The sequence below is a fragment of the Rhinolophus sinicus genome, chromosome 1 (genome assembly GCF_057876585.1).
Source record: "Rhinolophus sinicus isolate RSI-liver-muscle chromosome 1, RSI-T2T, whole genome shotgun sequence".
NCBI lineage: Eukaryota > Metazoa > Chordata > Mammalia > Chiroptera > Rhinolophidae > Rhinolophus > Rhinolophus sinicus.
The window spans coordinates 54,691,120-54,713,660 of NC_142501.1; the positions used below are offsets into that span (position 1 = coordinate 54,691,120).

The following is a 22,541-nucleotide window of genomic DNA, read 5'->3' on the forward strand; positions in this document are numbered from 1 at the left end:
TTGACCCTCTCCGCAGCCACAATATTAGAACAGGCCCAATGTCTTTTAGGCCTTTTTGGGTTCTGAAGGCAACATATGCCTTATTTACAAATTTTGCTTAAGCTGATTTATGCTCTTACTAGCAAGTTGGCCGACCTTGAATGGAGACCCCTCCAACAAAACACTCTACAATCTGTCCAAATTGCAATACAATGGACACTCCTGTCTATGCCCTCCAGGGATTCCTTCATTCTAGAGGCTTTAGCAACCTCCTGTCAGGTGTCCTGTAATCTCCAGACCACCCAGAATGATCACTTTCCCTTCAAGGTCATTCCATTCTCCCGGTGAATCATCAAAGAAACCAATCACATCTGGACAGATAGACCCTCAAGAGGTTTCTAGGCTGGTTGTAGACCTTGAAAAAATAATTCTTCACAACAGCTTATATTATAAAAGCATTTTATTGAACACACTATGGAGGTAGTCAGAACCAGAACAAAATTTGGGATTGGGGTAGGGACTCTGTTTTGATGGTTTCGATACTGAAAAATTTTGTATTTTTTTCTGATCAAGGACCAGGCTGTAGAGACTTAAACACTGATTTGAAGCAGAACATAGAATCGAGGCATGGGAGATTAGAGACGAGGGATCGGGTCTTTCCAGGAACCAGACTCTGGTTCTGCAATAGGCTTGGTCTAGACTACACTCCAGTAAAAGAAAACTTGGCTTGGTAACCACCTAGAAGGCCGTGTCGTTGCCCTTGGGTTGCAGTGACTTGCAGCAGACTTTTAGCTCTTGAAGCTCTTTCGGGAGGAGGAGGTGGTGGAGACAAATTTGACGCTGGAGCCACTGACCCCACCGCCGCTGCCACTGCCAAAGCCCCCCCCCATGCTTCGGCCACTGCTTGAACTGAAGCCAGAGCCTAGGCCGACGCCCCCACTGCTGCTGGAGTAGTAGCTGCTGCTGCCACCACCTCCGCCAAGACCTCCACCGAGGCCGCTGCCAAGACCTCCACCGAGGCCGCCGCCAAGACCTCCACCGAGGCCGCCGCCAAGACCTCCACCGAGGCCGCCGCCAAGACCTCCACCGAGGCCGCCGCCATAGCCACTGCCATAGCCGCCGCCACCACCGTAGGCAGAGGAGACGCTGTTTGTGACGACAGCTGCAGAGAAAAGAGGGAGAACTTGGTGAGACCAGTCTATCAGATTGATCCTACAGGTCCAATTTATTTGATCCTGCTGGTGTTAGCACTGTACCTGGCCCCTTTTACAGAGTAGCAAATGAGGCCCGAAGAACTAAGTCATTTGGTTAAAGTCCCTAACAGACAGTTGGTGAACATAGTAGGCCAGGGATGGTGCTAAGTCCTTGGGGGGAGGGGGGAGGGGAGGGCAAGGTGGAGGGGCAGAACACAAGATGTGTAAGAGATAAAACATGAGGCACATTGTTTCATGTCTCAATCTGTGTTCTCTCCCCTCCACCACCTGTCTCTCACGAAGTGTGTTAAATACCCATATGTGTGGATTGGAATATCTGGAATCTAGAAACAGCAAGATTTCGAGTTGGCACCAAATACTATCATCATTGTTAATGGCTGTTTAAAGTTACTTACAGATGTTGACTGGTCCGACGCCTTCTCCACTCAATCTGAAAGAGGAAAAATTGAAATAAGAGTTAAAAACTCCCTCAAAGACAGCGTGACTCTGTGTGGATAATTCCTATAGTCATGTTTAGAGCTTGATCTATAAGCAAGGAGCCTGCATATCCAGAAAACTGTTCAAATCAGAGAAAGAGCTAGCTCGCTGGAGGGACTTTCCAATGAAGAGGCCCTGACCTAGAAACAGGCTCTCACAGGAAGATTGTAATTCACATTCTCCTCCACCCATTGTACAGAAAGGGTGAGTAAGAGGTTGTGGGAACTATGCATATGTATGAAGCAGTTTTTGCCTTGTAGGAGCTTACATTCTGTGAGCGGACTTGGCATGGACAGAAATACTGCTAACAGAAAGTAGGCAGTAGAGAGTGTCAGAAGATTGAAGAAAACGGAGTAGTTTGAGAATCCAAAGGCAGGTGAATTTAACTCAGCTGGAGTAATCATGAAAGGCTCCCTGCAGGAAGAGGTATTTGAAGAACAGGGAAGACATTTGTTGAATTGTTTGCTGGTACAATTGAAATGCTGAAACATTGAAATGCTGGTACTTGTTGTTTGAAGGAGAGGCAGTGTCTAAGAATACCGGTGGTGGGAATAGGGTCAGAAAAGTGAGTTAGGACCACACTGTATAGGTTAGCTGTATGCCCTGGCAGCAGATTCGAACCAAATTAAAGATGGGTAATTATCATGTACATGAGAGCAGTCGCTCGTGTGTGTGTTTTACACCCTGCAGTGGAGCAGAAGCTCCACTTATCAAATGTGAGGCCACCCCTGGCAATGTTGCCCACCTGCACTCCTCGCCCTCCAGCAGCTTCCTGTAGGTGGCGATCTCCACGTCCAGGGCCAGCTTGGTGTTCATGAGCTCCTGGTACTCGCGCAGCAGCCTGGCCATGTCCTGCTTGGCCTTCTGCAGGGCATCCTCCAGCTCGGCCAGCTTGTTCCTGGCGTCCTTGATGGCCAGCTCCCCACGCTGCTCGGCATCAGCGATGGCGTTCTGCAGGTTGGCACACTAGAGGGAAAGGAAGGAAGAGTGGGGATATACTTTAGTGGTGAGCTGGGCTCAGGTATCTCTTTCTGAGATTCCAGACACAAGCCAGTACTATTGTTCTTGTCATTGGGGATGGGGGAAGCATTGAAATGCTGGTACTTGTTCCAGCTCTGGGTGTGTATGTGTTTAGAAAAAGTAAAATAAAACAAGCCTCCCTTCCAGAGCTCAGGCCCCTTCTTGCCTTCTTTCAGCCTCTCCCTACCTGCTTCTTGACATTGTCGATCTCAGCTCTCAGCCTCTGAATCATCCGGTTCATCTCGGAGATCTCATGCTTGGTGCTGCGGAGATCGTCGCCGTGTCTGCCCGCTGTCTGCTGCAGCTCCTCGTACTGGTGCCACCAGAAAAGAGGAAAGAGTCCATTTATATGAGAATGGGAACACTTCCCCAATGTTCACAGGCAGAAGCTACCAAGAGGTGGCAAGAGGTGTAGTTATCTGGGGTCCGTGGCTGGTTTCTGGTCTTAGATAATTTCCTCTTTAGTGCCTTTGCTTTCCTGGAGACACTGGTGTGAGATTCAGAGTGAGATTCTCCTTACGGTTCTTGAATTTATGTGGCAAAGGCACATATGACTGTTCCCATAATTCAACCCAAGAGGTCTCTGCGGGTTTTGGGAGCCCCATCCTTAGCATGTTGTCATGGCCGAGAATCCTAGACACGTGGCCATCCTCCCACTCGTGAGGCATTGACCATAGCACGCACCTTGGTCTGGTACCAGGACTCGGCTTCTGTCCGGCTACGGTTGGCGATGTCCTCGTACTGGGCCTTGACCTCGGCGATGATACTGTCCAGGTCCAAGGAGCGGTTGTTGTCCATGGACAGGACCACGGACGTGTCGGAGACATGCGTTTGCATCTGGGACAGCTCCTGCAGGGAGACTTGAAGTCAGTCATCTGGTTCTGTGTTATTTCATGTCAGGTCCATTCAAATAGTTCACTCACTATGATTTGTCAACTTGAGAAAAATAATAATAATAACCACCTAACATCGAACATTTAGATAAGTTAATAAATAATCCAAACCATTACTACATCTATTAAAAAAAAAAAAAAGACTTAACGCTGAACCTCCAAGAAACCTCTACTGTATACAATAACCTCTTAGATGTGAATCTTCTTGGGGCATACCTTATTTCAAAAGAATCTAGTTGAGTGGTTTGCCACACTGGGAGAAAACACAAAGCGGAGGTCCAGGAAAGGTGTACTTTGTGCCTCTAATAACTCACTCTGCAAAATGATTACTGAGAAGGTCTTTTGTTTTTTAAGGATTGGCTTTATAAGCTAATAAAGGGTTAGTGCTACTAAAGGGACAGGAAAGCGAAAGGTGTAGTTACAGCGTTGGAGCCACTGGAAGCCACTTAAGTCTGGAGACCCTAATCCCTGGTGCTGCCCCAGTGCCCATGTCTCTGGGTCTTGAATAAGGGGCATTTCTTACCGCCTCAAAGAACATCTTCAGGAAGTTGATCTCATCCATCAGTGCATCGACCTTGGCTTCTAGCTCCACCTTGCTCATGTAGGCGGCATCCACATCCTAGAGAAACGGATGGTTGGCACTGCACCCAATTTCCACCCTGACTTAAATGGATGACACCTTAAGAGAGCATAGCCATAGGCAACAGGTTCTCTTCTACCCACGTACCTTCTTCAGCATCACGAACTCGTTCTCAGCGGTGGTACGCTTATTGATTTCATCTTCATACCTGGGGGCAAAAGGAACGGGAAGTGCTTATCAGAAGATGAGGGGCAAGTGAGGCCTGGGGTCTTTATTGCATAAAGTCAACTGTGGGCCTCTTTTCCACTGGGAAAGGGCTTCTCACATCATATAGGCAGAGAGGGAGGGGGCACTGGTAGTGTGAGCCACTGGGCAAGGCCCTTACCCATTAGAATACGCTTTTCTCTTTAACTGCCCATCCAATAATCATTCCATTATTGCTATAACAGCTGCGAATAAACCAGGTGGCTTCAAGAATATTCCTGTAGAAAAGCTGTGATATTTCTCCCCAATTCCACATCTAGTCAATTTCTCTAATGCTTTTTTGTCCAGCTTTCAAAGTCTTTAAACAAACAAAAAAAAGTCTAGCAGCCCAGCTGCTGGTTCATAAGGACTAAAGAAATTATTTGAGCCATTAAGCTGGGTTATGTCATCAGTTCCTGCTTTGGGCGGAATCTACCAAAAAGCCCATGCTGTGTACTTTGAGTGTACTGGGGAGAAAAGACCCCAAAAGCAGGACTACATTGCTGCTCTTTCACCAGCTGGTACCAAGGGCATTGAGCTTATTGCTGTGGCTGGTTGCTAAGTGCCTAGCAGAGGGGCAGAGCTTAGGGCTGGAACTTTCTAAACATGAACCTGGATTTGATTTTAGTATGTTGGGTGTCCCTACAAAGCATAAGTGTCTAGCCCGTGGGGAAGATATAAGCAGTAGTCCGATTACGAAGTACATGTGCTGCCAAGAAGATATCACCCACCCCTATCGCCACTCCACCATGACTCACTTGTTCTTGAAGTCCTCTACCAGGTCCTGCATATTCCTTAGCTCCGAGTCCAGGCGGCCTCTCTCGCCGAGGACACTGTCCAGCTGTCTCCTGAGGTTGTTGATGTACTGCTCGAACAAAGGCTCCAGGTTCTGCCTCACAGTCTTGGTGCCCTGCTCCTGCAGCAGGGTCCACTTGGTGTCCAGGACCTTGTTCTGCTGCTCCAGGAATCGCACCTGGCGGGGACAGAGTTTGAAGATGGAAAAACCTGAATTTCATGTTTCAGTCATTAATCACCAGGTTGTTTTTTATTTTCTCCCATCTCATGCTGTCCTCTGAAAGCTTTCCCAGGTGCAATGCCTTTTCCTGGGTCCCAGGAGGGGATATCCAGAGTGTAGTGCCTAATCTCACTCTTCTGGGAAGACAGGGCACTTATCCAGGACACAGATAGCACTGGGCACGCCTGGGCAGAGTGTAGACCAGGGCAGTGGCGGCTGCGAAGGCACTCAGGCTACTGCCTGAGAAAGTCATCTACCTTTCTCTGCAATCGCCCCGTTACATGAAGCACAGAATTCATCTCGTTGCCCAACAGTAATCAAACAGCCCTTCTGGAGCAATCTCTGAAGCAGAAGAACTAAGACCCTCTCTTCCAAGCTGTCAGTCTAATTAAGAAAGTAGGCCATAAACTTGGGACACGGAAACAAATAAAACACGTAACTGCAAACTATGAAGCTAGTTGCACAAAGTCAGAAAATCTCCCTCTTCCTACTTCCTTTGCATTTATTCCACACTCATCGTGGTTTCTCACAAAGGAGCTTGTCTCACCTTATCGATGAAGGAGGCAAACTTGTTGTTGAGGGTCTTGATCTGCTCCCGCTCCTCGGTCCTCACCCGCTGGATGACGGGGTCGATTTGCAGGTTGAGGGGAGTCAGGAGACTCTGGTTGACAGTGACCTCTTGGATGCCTCCAGGGGGACAGACAGGGAAGCCAGAGCCACCAAAGCCACCGCCAAAGCCAGGACCTCCACCGAGCCCAAAGCCAACACCGCCACCACTCCCAATGCCACCACCAGCTCCACTGCCTAAACCAATTCCATACCCGGTTCCACTTCCAAAGCCAAAGCCAAAGATACCTCCAGCACCGGCACCAAGTCGGTTCCTGAAGCCACCACCACCACCACCAGCGCTGATGGAGATCCTCTTGGAGCCGCCCAGGTTGTAGAGGCTCCGGCTTCCATAGCCGCCTGCTCCACCAGCACCCCCAAGGCTGATCCGGCCAAAGCTGCCACCACCACCCCCGGACCGGGACATGGAGGTGAAACTGGTGCGGGAGACAGATGGAGTGATGGCTGAGGCGGCGCTGAAGCTACGGCTGCCCCCACTCCGGAAAGACACACTCGACTGGCGAGACATGATGGCTTGTTCCTGGTGGAAGAAGAGTAGCAGACACTAGGGGTTGGAGGTGCTGGAGAGAACAGAGCTCAGGAGGACGCAGTAGGTGGCTATTACCAAGGAGGCAATCCCCCTTTTATCCTCTAGAACAGGGATGGGAGGGAGAGTTGTAGAGCTGTGAATGATTAAGTGGGTTGGGCATGCCTGGGGGGCAGCTGTGAGCTCACAATCGCACCTGCACAGTGGTGTGGGGTGCAAACGCTTTCTTCCTGGCAGGCTCTGCTTAGTTAGGAATAACCTTGCCTTGCAGCATTGGTGTCTTGGCAGCAAGCCGGCCACGCTGCCTGCAAGTCTCACTTCCCCATGGGGGCCAGGGCTGTAAGCAGCCCAAGAAGGATTCCAGGAAGCAAGGGGGACATTTGGCCAATGTCCCGAGGGATCCTTATAGGCCCAGGGATATTAACAACCATCCCAGCAAGGTGTATACTGTCTAGGAGTGGGGGACAAAGCAAGTCCCCACTGGCAGTGATCTGCCCTTCTCCACTCCTAGACAGGAGGTTGCTACATGGATTTTCAGCACTTGGAAGGCAACTGTGGCCTGATATCTCAGCTATGTGCCAAAAGGGAAAATAGACTGTCCTTTACTGCAGAATTTGCTTTCATGGGGGAGGCATAGTTATCCCCCAGCCCAGGGGAAGATTCTCCTCCAAGGTTCAGGCCAGGAAGTCTCCTTAAACTCCAAACCCAGAGACAGAGAAAGTGGGGACACCCTCTGCACCTGGTATGCCGCTTTGCTCTCTTCAGAGCCAGGCCTATTCCTCCACAGCTCCTCCTAACTCAGCATTTTCCCTTGTACTTCTGCCTGGGCAGGACCCTGTGGGGCTGAGCAAACCCCAGAGATCCCTCGCAAAAGTCCTGAGACTCAGCCTGCCAGTTACGTCTCTTTTCAGGGGGAGCTGCTTTCCCTGCTCCCCGGCCCCCCAGGTGTGTCCCAGCAAGCCCTTGGTTATTCCACTAGGCAAGAAGTGAGTCATTGTATCTGTTGATACAGGCTGAGGGCCGCCACAAACACATACCTGCAGGAGCTTCTAATCTCATCAGGAACGTGTTGAGAATCTGCCGGCCTGTTATAACGGAGAACCGACCCGCTCTAAGCAGCGGGAACTGCTGTGCTTTCTCTGGGCTCCAGCCCAAAGTCTCCTTCAGGGCCAGGGGAATGGAAAATGGAATTCTAGGTCTACAGATTGTCCTGCCAGCGAGACTAGACAGAGCAGATTTGGAGGACCAGGCAGCTGGCATAACAATCTGCCCCGGTCCCTTTAGGGAAGACCCCCAAAGAGCCCTCTGCAAAGCTTGTCCAGGTGGAGGAGAGGGGTCTGGTCAGGCTCAGATTTGTCAGTCCTAAATCACACTGTCTCTTTTTGGCTGCAAATCTGAGTGGAGCCACCTTTCTTCCTCCCCTAAACAGAAGCAGGACTCTCAGGCAGCATTAGGACCCTCAAGAGCTATGGGGGGCCCCCTGGCTGGGGCTGGAAGTAGTGGCGTGGAGATGGCTTTGAAGCGTAGGGGCTGAGGGGCTACGTTCTCACGAGTAAAGGAGTGAGGACACAGCTTGAGCTCCGGGATCTCTAGTCAGGGCCTGTCCTTGGCCACAAGGAAGCTGCGGCTGTGGGAAAATGACTGAGCTGCTGGGGCTCAACCAAAATGTGATTGCTCACCAGAGACTGTGATGCAAAAGCAGTGGACAGGTAAATCCAGACAGACAGATCGATGGCCAGAGCGGGTGTTACAGGTCTTAGGCAATGAAGTTTGGGTTGCCTCCCTGTCTGGAAAATTCCGGAGATTCTCAGAGATGGAATGTACTGATTTGATCAAGTTCACACTTTGTTACTTCTCAGGGAACAGATGTGTCTTGGGGGCCCTGAGACATATTGGGGGCCCCTTAACGCCTGATAGAACAGTTCTCAGCTTGAAGCAGGTGTCTGAGGACTCCTAGCACGAGTTCTCTCTCTGCACTGGCAGCTCACCATCAGGGTATGTCCCCTCCAGCACAGGTCCTGGGTATAATCCCCACTGTCCCCGGGGAAGCTCCACCCCTCCTGAGATACTGGGACATTCTTTCTCCCCATGCCCCCTCCTCCCAGCTGTGGACTTGGTGGAACAGGAATGCATTCTGGCCAGTCTGAGAATCGCTAGAGTGTGCCAAGCTCAGATTTACATGCCAGGGACCAAAGTTGTGTGGGTAGGCAAGTCACTGTGGCAGGGAGTATTTGGATACCTGACATGGGGGAAAAGCGGCACTTTTCTGTTTAGCTTTGTGGGAACCTTCCACCCAGCAACCTTTCCCAGAGTGCCGGTCCTGGACAGCTATAAACAACGGAGTTGCTCCTCTAAGGGAGCCAGGCACAGCCCCGCTGCTGTGTGGGAGAGTCCCACCCCAGCCTGGAATTGCACTGTGGCGGGAAGAGAGGGATTATACAGAGCTCACTGAGGGAGTTACCAAGACTTGGCAGAACACGTTACTCATTTTGCCAGGCACCGTTTTTCCCATCAGGGCTCAGTGAGCTGTAATGGCTGGCCCTGCTGGTCTTCCTGACAGAGAGGGAACAAAGACGACTGCTCTGGCCTTTCTCACAGAGGAGTGCAGAGACAGAGCCTATGGGCAGTGTCAGAGACCCACCTTCCAGGCCAGGCAAGGAGCAGGCTGGTCCAGCTGTCCGTGAGGCAAGCATTAGGCAAATCCTGCAGGACCGGCCCAGGCCTCCCTCCTCGGGGCCCCCACCACAATCTGCATGCCTTTAATAGAAGAGATGTGCAATACAAGAATTCAAGGCGTGTTTCATAGAAGATGTTTCGCACGTGTCCCCTAGGTCTCAGACAGTACACTCCCCAAGGTTAGGGAACAAATCTGACTCACCGCACACTCAGCCCAGCCTTGCACACTGGAGGTGCTCAGCAATCACTTTTGAGTGGAACTGACAGAAATTAGATCGTCTCCCTCACTGTCTCCCCAGATGTGAGGGGAAGGAGTGTGTGAGATCCTCCCCAGCCCCATGCTGTTCACCTGCTTCTGTTTCTGTGTCCATGTCCAGAGGGCAGGTCGCTTGTCCCCTTCAGCCTGGGCACCCTGAGGACTGATTTCATGTCGCTTCATTCCTTGGACTTCCCTCTATTCCTATCCCCCACCCCTCACCCTGAGAGACTCTGCATTTGAGCCCACAAGGTGCCCCCAGCCACCATGTCCCCCTCTAGGAGAAAAAGAAAACTTCAGTGTGTTCCTCTTTGCAAACCTTCTACCCCATGCGTGTTCAGCACAAAAAGTGGGAAGCCATAGCTGAGTCATGACTCACCTATGGACTGGGCAATGGTTGGCAGCCCTATCTGTGTTCCCGGAGCCAGATTCAGCAGGATGGGGAAGGGCAGGTGGAGCTGCACGCACCCCAGCAACTCTTCACAAAGGCTTCACCTCCGGGAGGAGTCGAGGGAGAATTCTTCTGCCTCCAACAAAGCCAGCAGAAATTCTGCCCACACCCCAGCCCTGGGTCTCAGCTTTGATCTCAGCTGGATTCTCAGGATGGCAGGGCATAGAGGAAACTGGCCCCTCTGTGGACTGGGGCTGAATACGACACCCCTCCCTCTTGCATGCGGCTGAGTCTGTCTTGTGATGCTGGGAACCCCACCAGTCTCTCTAGGACTTTCAGACCCCACATCTGAAAGTAGGCCTGAGTAGAAACTCAAATGTCCACAGTAAAGCAACCTCTGTGTCCTGGCTTGGAGGGGCTCAACGTGACCCCCTATTGCCGTTATCTGGGTCATGGTGACAAGTGAGCCGGTGGAGTTGAGTATCCTGTGCAAGGGCGTCACACAAGTTCTGGGTCAGAACGTAGGTACAAAAGCTCATGGGCTCACTCTGGGCTGTGTCTTGGCCCTAATCCAGCCTTTGATTTGTGGGGACCCTGGACACAGCCCAGCCTCTCAGTGCCATTCCCCATTCTGGTGCTAGGAGATAAGCAGTTTGCACATGCAGAAGGAAAGGGGCCTTGGCTCATCAAGGGAGGCCATGTGAGCTGGAATTTTAACTTGGAGCTGGCTGGGGTTGGGCAGGAAGGGTGGAGCAGACATGCAAGGGGCTGTGGGGAGCAGCTTGGCCCCTACCCCTCAGATTTAGCAGGCGATTGGCACTTGTGGGGCGAGACTGCAGAACAGAGCTCTCAGCCTCCCTCCAGCAGGTCCCTGCAAGTCTGGGGAATGTTCTTTCCTCATTTGAAGACATTCTGCCAATGGCATACCAAAGTCTTTGAAAATCCCCCTTGGTTGATTGAAACTATGGGCTGGCAATCAACAAATATTTTAATTAGTCAGAGGGACTAAAAAAGGATATACTGCAAAAACTTCTGTGCTTTGCTTCCTCATGGGGGGTGGTTTTATTTTTTTTTAATAAACACTTACATAGGACTTACCACGTGCCAGGCTCTGTCCTATAAACTCTGCATCTATGAGTATATATCTAAAATGATGAATAAGCAAAGAAGGGCTTTTATGATTTTCTTGGCATTTGCGTTAGTCCTTACATGTGGGTGTGAGAGTGCCTGGTGCTCTGGGAATATGCAGCCTTTCCCTATGGTGGAGAGACGAGGACACGGTTCATTTATACCAGGCTTCCATCCTCAGGGGGTCAGAGGCGTGCAAGGGAGCATGTTTACATTCTTAACCTGCCCATGTTCCTTTTCTGCCTGCCCCTTTCTACTCCTGCCACAGGAGCTACCACTAAGGATGGGAAGATGGTGGTGAAGGAGGAATATTTTCCTGTGAGCCCCCTAATGAAGGAGGAATATGTCTCTGTGAGTCCCCAAATGAGGTAGGGGACTTTTGAGTGAGTGAGTGCCGGGATCATGTCTCATGAGACCGAAGAATGGAAACACGGACCCAGGAGAGGCAAAGAGTTTTAAAAAGAGGATAGTTTATTGAAAGCAAAGGGTCAGAGTTCCCAAATGGGGGTGCCCCGTGACTGAGGCAAAAGCTCTTACTTTTATACCTTCCTTGCCTGCTTGGGGAAGGGGAGCTGTTTGAAGAAAGGAACTGGCGCCTTCTAATGAAATTCATCTACCAGGTTTGTTCTGCTTGCCCATCCTAAAGAATAAGCAAAGTAACCCACCCTTATCTATCAGATCTGTTCCGTTTGTCAGGCCAAAAGGAATTTTATGATTAACCTCAAGGCGTTGTTACATTTTGTCCTGGAGCAAAGGAGTGACTTCAAATCCTGGAGTTTTAGGATATGGCTGTCTCCGTTCATTCCACGAGGGACCTCCCTGCCTACCTCGCGACATGCTAGCTCCCATGTCTCAGTGGTAGAGACTGGAACTGCCCTCTCGGAGTCTCTGCTTGGTGCACCGTGTCCTCGTCCTGAGGAGCTAGGGCAAGACACAGGGGACAGAGTCTGGTTTCCATCTGGCTTCCCTTTTGCTCTGGGTGAGCTCCAATCACCTAGGGTGAGTCAGTGATGATACGATGGGGAAGAAAAGAGCCGACACGCCAGGGCAGGGCCAGTCAGCCTCAGGAAACACCTTTTGAGTTAGGGCAGTCCTGGAGGCAAATGGACACCTTCCTGGCCCAGCCACACCCTCCCGTCTTCACATCCCATAGGAAAAGAGACCACTGGCCTTGCTCACTGTCCACTGGGACCAACAGTCACTGTTGAGTGCTTGTACAAACAGGTTAGCTTTTCCCAAGAGAGATACAGGTTCAGAGGCAACTGAGAAAAGAGACCGTATAAAAACACTTGTACCCATTATTTCATCATTTCTTCACTCAACAGCCCAGGACGGTCACCCACAACACTCGTCTGGTGGCAGGCGTGGCCATGCAAAGGCTGGGTTAGGGAATCCTGCCTAACTTGGTTTCAGGAAAAACTCAGGTTCCACAAGCCATCCAAGGCAGGCCTTGACCACTTTCCTGACTTCTGTTCCTCCCCACCCCCTCCCAGGCATGCCCACTTGTCCCTTAGTGACTCACTTATAGAGGAGAGGACTGAGTTCAGAGAGGTAAAGACCTAACCCCAAATCCCTCAGCAAGGTGGGGTGAGAGCCAGCATTGGGTCTGGTCCTATTCTTCCTGCCTCACCTGGGCTTCAGCAAGAGCCATTCATGTCTCACTCCAAGGCTGCGTATCTCAATTACCTTCAGAGGACCCTTTCCCAAGGCCAGTGTGGAAAGAGGCCTATGTGGATAGAGGGGCCTGACCAGTGGTTGTCATGGGTGATGTGGTTTTACTGCTCCCCGCCCAGAGTCCTGAGAACTTCTGGCACTGATCCGGGCCTTTCCAGGGTGGAGACTAGCCTTTGAGCCAAAGTCAGCACCAAGGCCCTTTCCCCTAAGGCACATGCCCGTGCCAGGCCACCAAGTTCCACCAGGCTGTGGGTACTGACCACAGATGGTAAGAGAAATGAGTGATGGAAACCCCTTTCTATCTTGCCCCTTTCCCCACCTTTTCCTCCCAATGACTGATAAAAGGAGTGAGAATCCACACATGACTCCATTTGCCTGTGTTCAGGACTCCATCGTCACATCCGTATCCTTTGAAACAGTTTCCAAGGGCTTCCATCGTCGTTCCTCATTCCACTCATGAGTCTCTGGGCTCCCATGGCCAGTCAGCTTCAACTCTGCTCTCTAGCCAGGTGAGGTCATTCACACCCCCCACTCCAGAGCTTACCTCCCCACTCCCTGCTTTCATTCGAAGAGGGGCAGTTACTCTGATGCTGGCTCTGTCTCTGCCTGTCGCTGTCTCTCCCCCTCTCTCTCTGTCTCTGTCTCTGTTTTGGCTTCCCTGCCACAAAACATGAGGAAAAGACCCAGGTGCAATCTCAGGCCATCTGTTTCCAATGGATGAGACACGTCTGACAATTGCTGGATGGGGTGCCTCTCTGAAACTCTGGACTTTCCATAATCCCCAAACAGTTCCAGACATGGCATGGGTCAGGGCCCAGGACGTGCTCTGTGGCATGATAGAAGACAACAATACTAGCCACACTTCTATAGCACGGGCTGTGTGCCAGACACGGTTCTGGATGTATTAACTCATTTAATCCTCACAACCTCATGAGGTGGGCCTATTATTATCGCTAGTTTACAAATGAGGAAACTGAGGCCGAAAAAGTTTAAGTAGCTGGTAGGTGACAGACCCTAGATATGAACCCAGGGAAATATAGCTCCAAAAACCCTTCTCTTCACCATTGTTGGCACTCAAGTTGTCAGCCCACAACCCTGTCTTGACCCTGAAGAGAAGGACTTCAACCCTGTCTGGTCTCCAGCCAGCCTGAGGGAAGCAAACACAGAGGGCCTCACATGCCCCTCGGTAGTCAGTGTGTCTCAGCATCTTCCAGCAACGCCGAGGGAGAGGAAGCTCTATCCTTGAGTGGTGACAGGGGGGTAGATCCTTGGGGAAACCAGACCCCTCCGCTCTCCAGACTCTCCGAACCCATGGACTCTGGGGCAAGACTCCAGTGGATTGGGGCCTTTCTCTATAACATTCCTGGGGGTAAAGCTTGGGGATCAACTACTGCCACTCCTCTCTCTACCTCCCTGGCACCAGATGGGGCAAAGACCCAGATGCTTCTGGGGCAGCGTCTTCCAGATGGCCAAGTAGTGTCTGCAAACTGCTCCCCCAATACCTCCTCTGGAGTCTTGTTACAGCCTTCACCTCTTCCTTCTAGTTCTCATCTCTCCCAACCTTGAAACTCCCTGTGGCCAAGCCACCAAGACAGGACCCCACAGAACTTTGCTCTGGGTGAGCAGAGGCCACACACAGGAGGGGAAGAGATGGGCTGAACCAGCCTGAGGGTTATTTAGAATTTTTGATTTGGGATAGGTCAAGCTACCCAGTGACCTCACAGGCATTGGACCAACTCCTTGCATGAGAAATTAACCCCATTTCATTCAGACAAGCAGCCTCATTTCTTTTGGTGACATTGGGCCTGATTTCCTCCAGCCCCTTTTTGAAATGAATGGCTATTGGAGTGCTTACTGTGTGCCTGACATTGTGCTATGATTTAACAGGCATTGTCTTATTTACCACTCGTGTTATCCAATGGTGATAATGCACTATTATTATCCCTGTTTTCTGAAGCTCAGAAAGGAACTGTGTCTAATTTAAGATCACACAGCTAATAAGTGTTGAACCTGAGATTTGACCCCAGGTCTGGCTGTTCCTAGAGCCAATCAATGATCTCAACCAGCGCTCAAGTGCTGGCGCCCAGGGGACCTCGAGGAGCCCAGTACCCTAAGCCTCCTCAACTCAACAGACCACCTAAATGAAAAGGTGTGCTCCTCTGCAAATCAGCTTTCAGACAGGTTTGCCATTCCATCACCTCTTTTTAACTAGATCTAGCCTGTAAACCTCAAGTCTTACTCGAAGAAATTCTGGAGACACCACTAGGGCCATCAGCACTACAGTACTCCCACACGATGGAACTCTGCAACTCTCTGGATCTCTGAGGCCTGAGTATTCTTCACTTAGCCATCAGCCTTCCCCGGCAGGATATGTGCCAAGGTATGAACAAAAGCTCCATTCACAATGACCCTCCTCCCACCCCCACCATGCCCGTCTTCCCTCCTCAGTGGCATAGGACTCCCAACAGGTATCCGAGTCTGCTCCAAGGGATTGTTCCACCCACCCAGGCCTAGGGAAACACTCAGTGGCTATCCATGCCTTGCAGCCAGAACAACATGACCTACCCAGGCTCCTGGGCAGTCTCCAGCCATCAGCTGACCTGGGCGTCCTTGAGGGTTGGGCCCCCTCAGTCTGGCACCAACCGTGGACTCCTGCATGTTGGCACACTGCCCTCAGCAGAGAATAATAACGTGTCATGGTCTGCAAGACCTCAGACATGCATGGCTCCATTGTTTTGAGTCTGGAAAATGATCTCATGCTAACCCTGAGAACTGAGGTTATCCCCAGTCTGTCCGTGAAGCATGGCCCTCCTTTGCGCAAGTGCTCATGGTAGCTACCTGTTAGGCTTATGCTCACTTCCTCATTCCTCTGGGTCGTCTTTTCTCACCATCCCTCCCACCATCTATGGTAGCAAAATAATGGTTCCCAAAGATGCCCACGCCCTAATCCCCAGACCCTGTGATTATGTTTTGCTCCATGGCAAAGGGAAATTAAGGCTGCAGAAGGAATTAAGTTTGCTAATCAGCTGACATTAAAATAAAGAAATTATCTTGGATTATCTAGGTGGGTCCAGTATAATCCCAAGGGTCCTTAAATGTGGAAGAGAGAGGCAGAAGAGGAGGTCAGAGTGATGCCATGTGAGAAGAACTTGACCACTGTTGTCAACTTTGAAGAAGGGAGGAAAGGTGCCATACGCTAAAGAATGTGGGCAGCCTCTAAAGGCTGGAAAAGGCAAGGAAACGGATTCTCCCCTAGGGCTTCCAGAAGAAATATAACCCTACCAACACCTTGATTTTAACCCAGTGATATTCATTTCAAACTCTAATCTCCATATCTCTGAGATAATTAATTTGCTTTTTTGGCAATTTGTTACAGCAGCAACAGGAAATAAACACACCATCTCTATCCAGAGTCTGCTTTGGTCAAGGGACACTACTCTGTATCCCCCACAGCCAGGTGACCCTCTCCCAACTTCAGGATATCTTCCCTGCCTCTTCCACCCAGCCCAACGTGCCTCTCCTTCGTCCTGAATTCTTCTCCTCACAGCTCCCCTCCAAAAACTGTCCACTGCAGAAGCTCCCCTTTCGTCTTATTCAGCAGCCTATTCTACGTGTTGTACCACCAGTCCCTGGACTAGGGCCATGGAACAGCAGTAAACAGGCTACATTCACCATCTGCAGGGGAGGCTCTGCTGGATGCATGTTTTCCTGCCTCAGGGTCTGTATGCATTCTGGGTTTTTGTCCTCTGGTCTCAATCAGATAGCGTTCACTCTGGGTTGGGTCCCTGAGTCCACCTTCCTCAGTACTGACCTTTCCTTCCCGACCCCTCCACATTTCCTTGCCCCGAGACTCAGCAGGAGCAGTGTCAATCACAAACTGACAAATTCAAGTGCTCACTTGTTGGCTGAGAGGGTAGGAAGAACTCAGGCCAGAATCAGACCCATCCTTCAGTTATCATTTGATGAGAATGAGCCATCAAGCCCATGCCTGCTCCACCCTGGGGTCGGGCCTCTTGGGGTGGGCCCAGGCTGCTTGGTGAAGAGCACCCCACCTTGCCAGGCTTCATCCTGTTTGTTTGAGGGGATTGGTCTCTCAGCAGCTTGGTGGCTTTATTTCCTGGACAGTTGACTTCATTCATTGCTGCCTTTGTCTATCTTGGGTTCTCCCCACATCCCCTAATGTCAGCTACAGGGCTTCACACTGCTGAGGCCAAGAAAAGCAAGATGGCAGCTTGTAGGGAAGAGTCTCTGCCAGCTGGTGAAGAATGTGTCTATCCAGAAATACGACACCACGATCTGTGTCTCCTTGAGGAATTTGGCCTGGTGAACGAAGTGCTGATAGTTTCTTGTGGGGGAGGCAGCAAAAACCACCCCCATCCTTTCCCCAGACAGTCCCTTGAGGGTTTACCCCAAACAGAATAGGCTCCATCCATCTTCCCAAAGCCCTATAGCCTTCTTGTTTGGCAAGAACAGAACCCTTTGTGTTAGAGTTTTGCCAGAGGTTCTGCTCTTTGAGGAGAACACAGACAGGCCTAATGGGTTCATCTCATAATTACCTCAGCTGGGAGCACAAGCTAATGACAGTCCTTCACCTGACAATAGCTCTAGGCTGCTGGTGAATTCTACCTCTGCTTCACCCTACACCCTCGTGAGGATTCCCACAACCTGTGACCTCCACATCCCTCCATGAAACTGAGCGTGGGTTACGACTCTCTCACTGGTGGTGGACGGCCCCAGATGGAAGTGGAAGGAGCAGAGTAAATAATATCTTGGGTTTGCTCTCTAAGGAAACCAATCCAGCAGGAATGTTCTAACACCAAAACATCAGGTTCAGATTACCCAGTTGGGCCCCACCTCATGAGTCAGTTGCGCAGGCACCTCCAAAGGCCTCCAGCACCATCGATTACCTGCCTCAGTCTGGTACCAGGGTTCAAGCTGGGCCTCAGGCTGGGAGGCAGGTTAGCCACGTTCTTCATTCTGGCATGTTCAGATCCAGGCTGGCGTTGTTTTCCATGGACAACCCTGAGGTGTCGGAGGCAGGGTCTACATTCACAAATCTGAAGGCTGAGGGAAGGAACAGCTTCTCTCAGGTTTCACAGAGTCTCATTCTCCCGGTTCTCATTCATTCCTCGCCCAGCAACTGGAACTGGCCTTCAACTGGATGGGTAAGCATCTCTTCTCAGGCACATGGCTGGGCCCTGGGAACACGGGCCCCCAACCACCTGGCTGCAGACCCTCTCCTCAGCCTGCCTCTGAGAACACAATGGTTGTCTCTCTTCAGCCTTCCCTCATTGGAGGGTCACACTGCACTTGCTGGGAGGAACCAGAGAGGTCCCCTTCCCCAGCCCTGCAAGAGGTCAGTGATGGGAACTGTCCTCTCCCCAGACCCACCAAACCCATTTTCAGAGAGTTTTCATTAGAAGACAGTTCTTCCTCATTGTGAGTTGAAATCGGCCTCCCTCCAACATTCGCTCTTCAGTCGTGGTTCCGCTCTATGGCGTTACTCGGAAGAGGATCAATTCCTCTTTCCCTTTGGCAAATTTATAAGTTTGGGGACATTGCTTAGTCCTGACCCTTCTCTGACTCGGAGGACACCAACCCCCAGGGAGAATACTGAGGGTATATCCCAAGCTATCCACACTGCAGCAGCTTGTTTCACCCTGCCCTTCTCACAGCCTCCCAGAGCTGGCTGCTGGTCTTGCAGGCAACCCAACCCCATGCTAGGATTCTGGCCTCTCCAGCCAGAGCCTCTTTAGCCCTCTCTAATATGTACACAACTCCTTAAATATTTCCCAAACTACAGTCATTCAAGTGCCACCATCATGATTTTGCCCATAATCATGAACCACCTGTACTATTGTTTTCTTTAATATTTTTTTTCTAAACTGGCTTGTGAGTTTATCCATTGTATGTATGTTGTAAGACAACTTTGTTAACTACTGAATGATATCTTTCCTAATACACATCCGTATAACACCAGGACTATAAAACAGGCTGTGACACAGCCTGAGATGATTTAATGCGCCAGCAGCGCTAGTTGTCTCTGCTTTGGAAAGCACAGCTTTAACACGTCCGCAGGGAGTGCGCTGTGGCCCAGGGTCCCTCCCTGCTCACTTGTCCCTTTCTCAAGCCTCTGCCCCAGACCCCTTCCTCACATGCCTCTGGTTTCCTCCTTCCAGGACCCTGGGGAATAGGGATAGGGACTCCCCTCTGTTTCTTGACTTTCTGCATCCATTCTCCAGCTGTAAGGCCAGGCCTCATTCTCTGTTCTCAGGCCTCGTCTCCCACCAAACAGTGCCCACTCTGTGGCGCTTAGGAAGGGGCAGGGAGTAGGGGAAGGGCGAGGGGCAGTGCCTGGGCTGCTTTCATCCTTAGAACATCCAGTGTGCACCTGGATCAACAAGTACACCTGCCACAGAGTCAGGGAGGTGGCAAGTCCATTTCTGTAATTATACCATCGAGTGTCTGGAAACCACAAATGAGCACTTAGAAAACCAAATTACAGTCCTTAGAAGGTGAGAGGGTGAGTGTAGCAAGCAGTAGCTTCTGACCAGGCCGTCAAAACAACTGGGGCCGTGGGCAGTTCTGCCCAGGTGTGTGTCAGGGAAGAGGGGATGGCTGAGGGGCCCAACCCCACCGCACCGATGAGAGGTAGTGCCTTCCTAGAGATGCTGAGAACCATTCTCCCTAACCGCAGGCAGAACCCAGGAGAAATTCCTGAAAGGTTTCTCACCTTGAGGGGTTTGCTCTCTCCCCAGTGCACAAACCTTGTGACCGGGGCCACACGGGCCACCCCCTAAGGACAACCCTGACCACGTGGGCATCCGAGTCCTTCGGTGGCCTTGACCTTATCTGGCAGTCCTGCCCAGTCCACAGTTTGCCCTCCCAGACCCATGTCGTTGGTCCCACACGGAGTCCCCAGCTTCTCTGGAGCATTTCTCCCAACCCCGATGTTTCAGATTTGGCTCCTGAAGACAGAGCCAAGCCCTGAAGCAGATGCAAGAGAACACAGTGACATTTCCTCTCCTCCTCCAGCACACTGTCCACTGTCAGGGTAGGAGCGAGTGGGGGGGCCTCCTGATCCCACAGACTTACGGCTGGTGACCGTAAGCTCATTTATAGTCCCTAAGTTTCCTCCTTTATATAGAATAGAGTTGTTAATGGAGTTGTTGATAAGGATCTAATAAGGAAATATTAAATTAAAAATTAACCTAACCCATGTTCTGGCACACACGACACCCTCAATAGACAAAGCTTTTGTCATTATTCCTACCTTCCAAGCTTCTGTCTGTACTTACTTCCCATTTCCTTGATGGGCTCAGCACTGCCCCTCTGCCTGCTCCACCCTCCTGTCCACTGACACCCAGGGCTTGGCGTAGGTGCCTAGTTCTGCTCCAGCCAGTGTCCCAAGGGTAGGTCCTGTATCCAGGAGCCCCCTCTGACTTAGTCACAAGGGCCACTTCCCTGGACCCCACCTCAGCAGCCTCTGCTCTGGCCCCTTCCAGCTGTCCTCTCCCCGCAGAGCAAGGAGTCTGCAGGGACACAGAGATAAGCACGTTTGGAGCCACACTCCCCTCTAGACCAGCCAGCTAAGATAACTAAGATCCCAGAATTCCCTGCCTAGCCCCCACCCCACCGCAGCCTACTTATTTTCTATTATTTAAGCCCTCTAGGTTGTTTATATCTGTTGAATCTGTATGATGGGAATGACATACCACCATGGGCCACTGCACATCTCTTTACAGCTCTGTGATTAGTGATATCGTGTTGGTAGCTTGAAATCACCATCGTGCGAGCATTTACACCAAAGAATCGCCAAACACTGCAAATTAGATCGTGATTTATTGTTTTTGTTGATAGTCTAGAGCCACACTGTCAATCACAGCTGCCACTAGCCCCGTGTGGCTATTGAGCACTTGAAATGTGGGTGGTCCAAATTTAGGTATGTTGTAAATGTAAAATACACACTGGATTTCGAAGACTTAGTATGAAAAGGGATGTAAAATACATCGCTTACAGTTTTTATATTGATTACATGTTGAAATGATAATATTGGTATATATTGGCTTAAGTATAATATATTATTAGAATTAATTTCAGCTATTTTTTTTAATGTGCCAATTGGAAAATTAAGAATTCCATGTATGGCTCGCGTTATACTTCTATGGGACAGCCCTGGTCTAGATTTAATTAAGTGACGAAGAAAATGTTACACAGATTAAACTTAAAAGTGTGTTGTTGTCTGTAGCCATTACACTGTGAACAGCCAAAAGAACTGACAAAATTATCTTCCAGCATTTAAAAACTATGATCTGATTTAACAAAAAAGTCACTCACATCACTGAGGAATGAGCCAAGTTACAACATCCATCTTCACTGTTTCACTTTTGTCTTAATTGTTAGGACGAAATGTGAATGAATGTTCCTGCCGGAGCGATACTTGTTTGTCAGTTGTAACCACAGGCTAGCTATGGATATAAAAGCTTAGCAAAAATCAACTGAACGCGTTTTATGAGACTCAGATGGCATTATAGAGTTTATAATAAAAAGTAGTGTATATTTTATTATTACTTATAAAGTGTGTGCTACATAGCTTATATATTAGTAAAACTTTTATAATAAACTTGTACATACATACGTATAAATATGTGTGTATACATACGGACATCTATACATGTGTACATGTATGTATGTGTGTGTATTTACTCTGTGTATACACATTGTTTTCAGAGAGCTGATTGCTAAGCATTTACCAGCACACCACTGTCTCTCACCTTCCTGCTTCCTGCCTGCTCCCCAGGCCCTGGGCTTTGTGGCACTGAGAGTCTGTCCCTGTCTGTCCTTCACTTTCCACATCTGCAGAGATTCAAATATGTAACTAGAGGCCCCTCTGCCTCCTCCCTTTGTTTCACTCAGGACACCTTCTTTTAGTCTATTCTTCTCTCATCTGTCCTGGCTCACATCCCAGTTTCCAGACAGAAGCCCTAAAAAGTCAACCGTGGTGCCACAAAAATTCCATTCCCAGGCTTGGCACTGAGCCAGAGTCCTGCCTGTCTGCTCTTGCCCTCAGACCCTCACGGCTAGAAGTCAGCTTTGGTGGTGACTGCTGGCGTGCCTGGCCCCGGAGATGTCAGGTAGCTGTTCCCAGCCCCATCAAGGAACGCTCTGAAGAGAGACAGAGGGGTGGCTGAGCTGCAGAGACAGGTGTGGTGCAGGTGAGCACTGGGGACACAGCTCTGCAGGTTTCTTGTACCCACCATCATCTAAAATGCTGAGTCAGCTTATGGCAGTTCTGTCCTGAACACTGAACAAGAAAACATTGCACCTCTCCAGCTCTGTCTGCCCACCAGGGACCCGCGGAGGAAACAACACATCGATTGAGACTATTAAAAGGCAGGAGACACTTGGGGCTCAAATCAGCAATCCTGTTTAAAGTAAACTACAAGCAATATATACATGTCAGGGGCAAGGCGTGGTTTTAGGAGGAGATTCCAGGGGTGCGGTTCAGGGAAACGTGCAGGGACAATAGCTCCATTATGATGAGGAGAGACTGAGAAGGAAGTCATGGGCTCTGAAGAAATGGGTTAGCTCCCTGCAGGAAGCCAAGTTTCAGAAAGATGGGCTCAAATACATCAGTCTAGGGGACAAGATGAAGGAAGGAGGTGAAAAACACTCTTGCTGCTGGGAAATCAAGTTAGAATCTGAGTTTCCAGTGAACTAAAAATTACCGGTGGTTTGCTCTCATTGTCTCTAATAACAGTAATAATAATAATAATAATAGCTAACATTTATTACGGGCCTTGCATTTTAGGTCTCAACCACAACAACGCTAGGATGCAGTT

The 22,541-nt window shown here is 50.2% G+C and overlaps 1 protein-coding gene across 1 annotated transcript; it reads right to left on the reverse strand.

Annotated features, from left to right (window-relative positions):
• Positions 1 to 421: 421 nt before the first annotated feature.
• KRT5 (keratin 5) lies at positions 422 to 6,649 on the reverse strand. Its single transcript, XM_088799525.1, has 9 exons — positions 5,969 to 6,649; positions 5,165 to 5,379; positions 4,311 to 4,371; positions 4,107 to 4,202; positions 3,375 to 3,539; positions 2,878 to 3,003; positions 2,416 to 2,636; positions 1,589 to 1,623; positions 422 to 1,141 (listed from the first exon to the last, which is right to left on the reverse strand). The coding sequence occupies exons 1-9, from the start codon at positions 6,554 to 6,556 to the stop codon at positions 768 to 770; spliced, it is 1,881 nt and encodes a 626-aa protein (XP_088655651.1). The 5' UTR covers positions 6,557 to 6,649; the 3' UTR covers positions 422 to 767.
• Between the last annotated feature and the right edge of the window lie 15,892 nt (positions 6,650 to 22,541).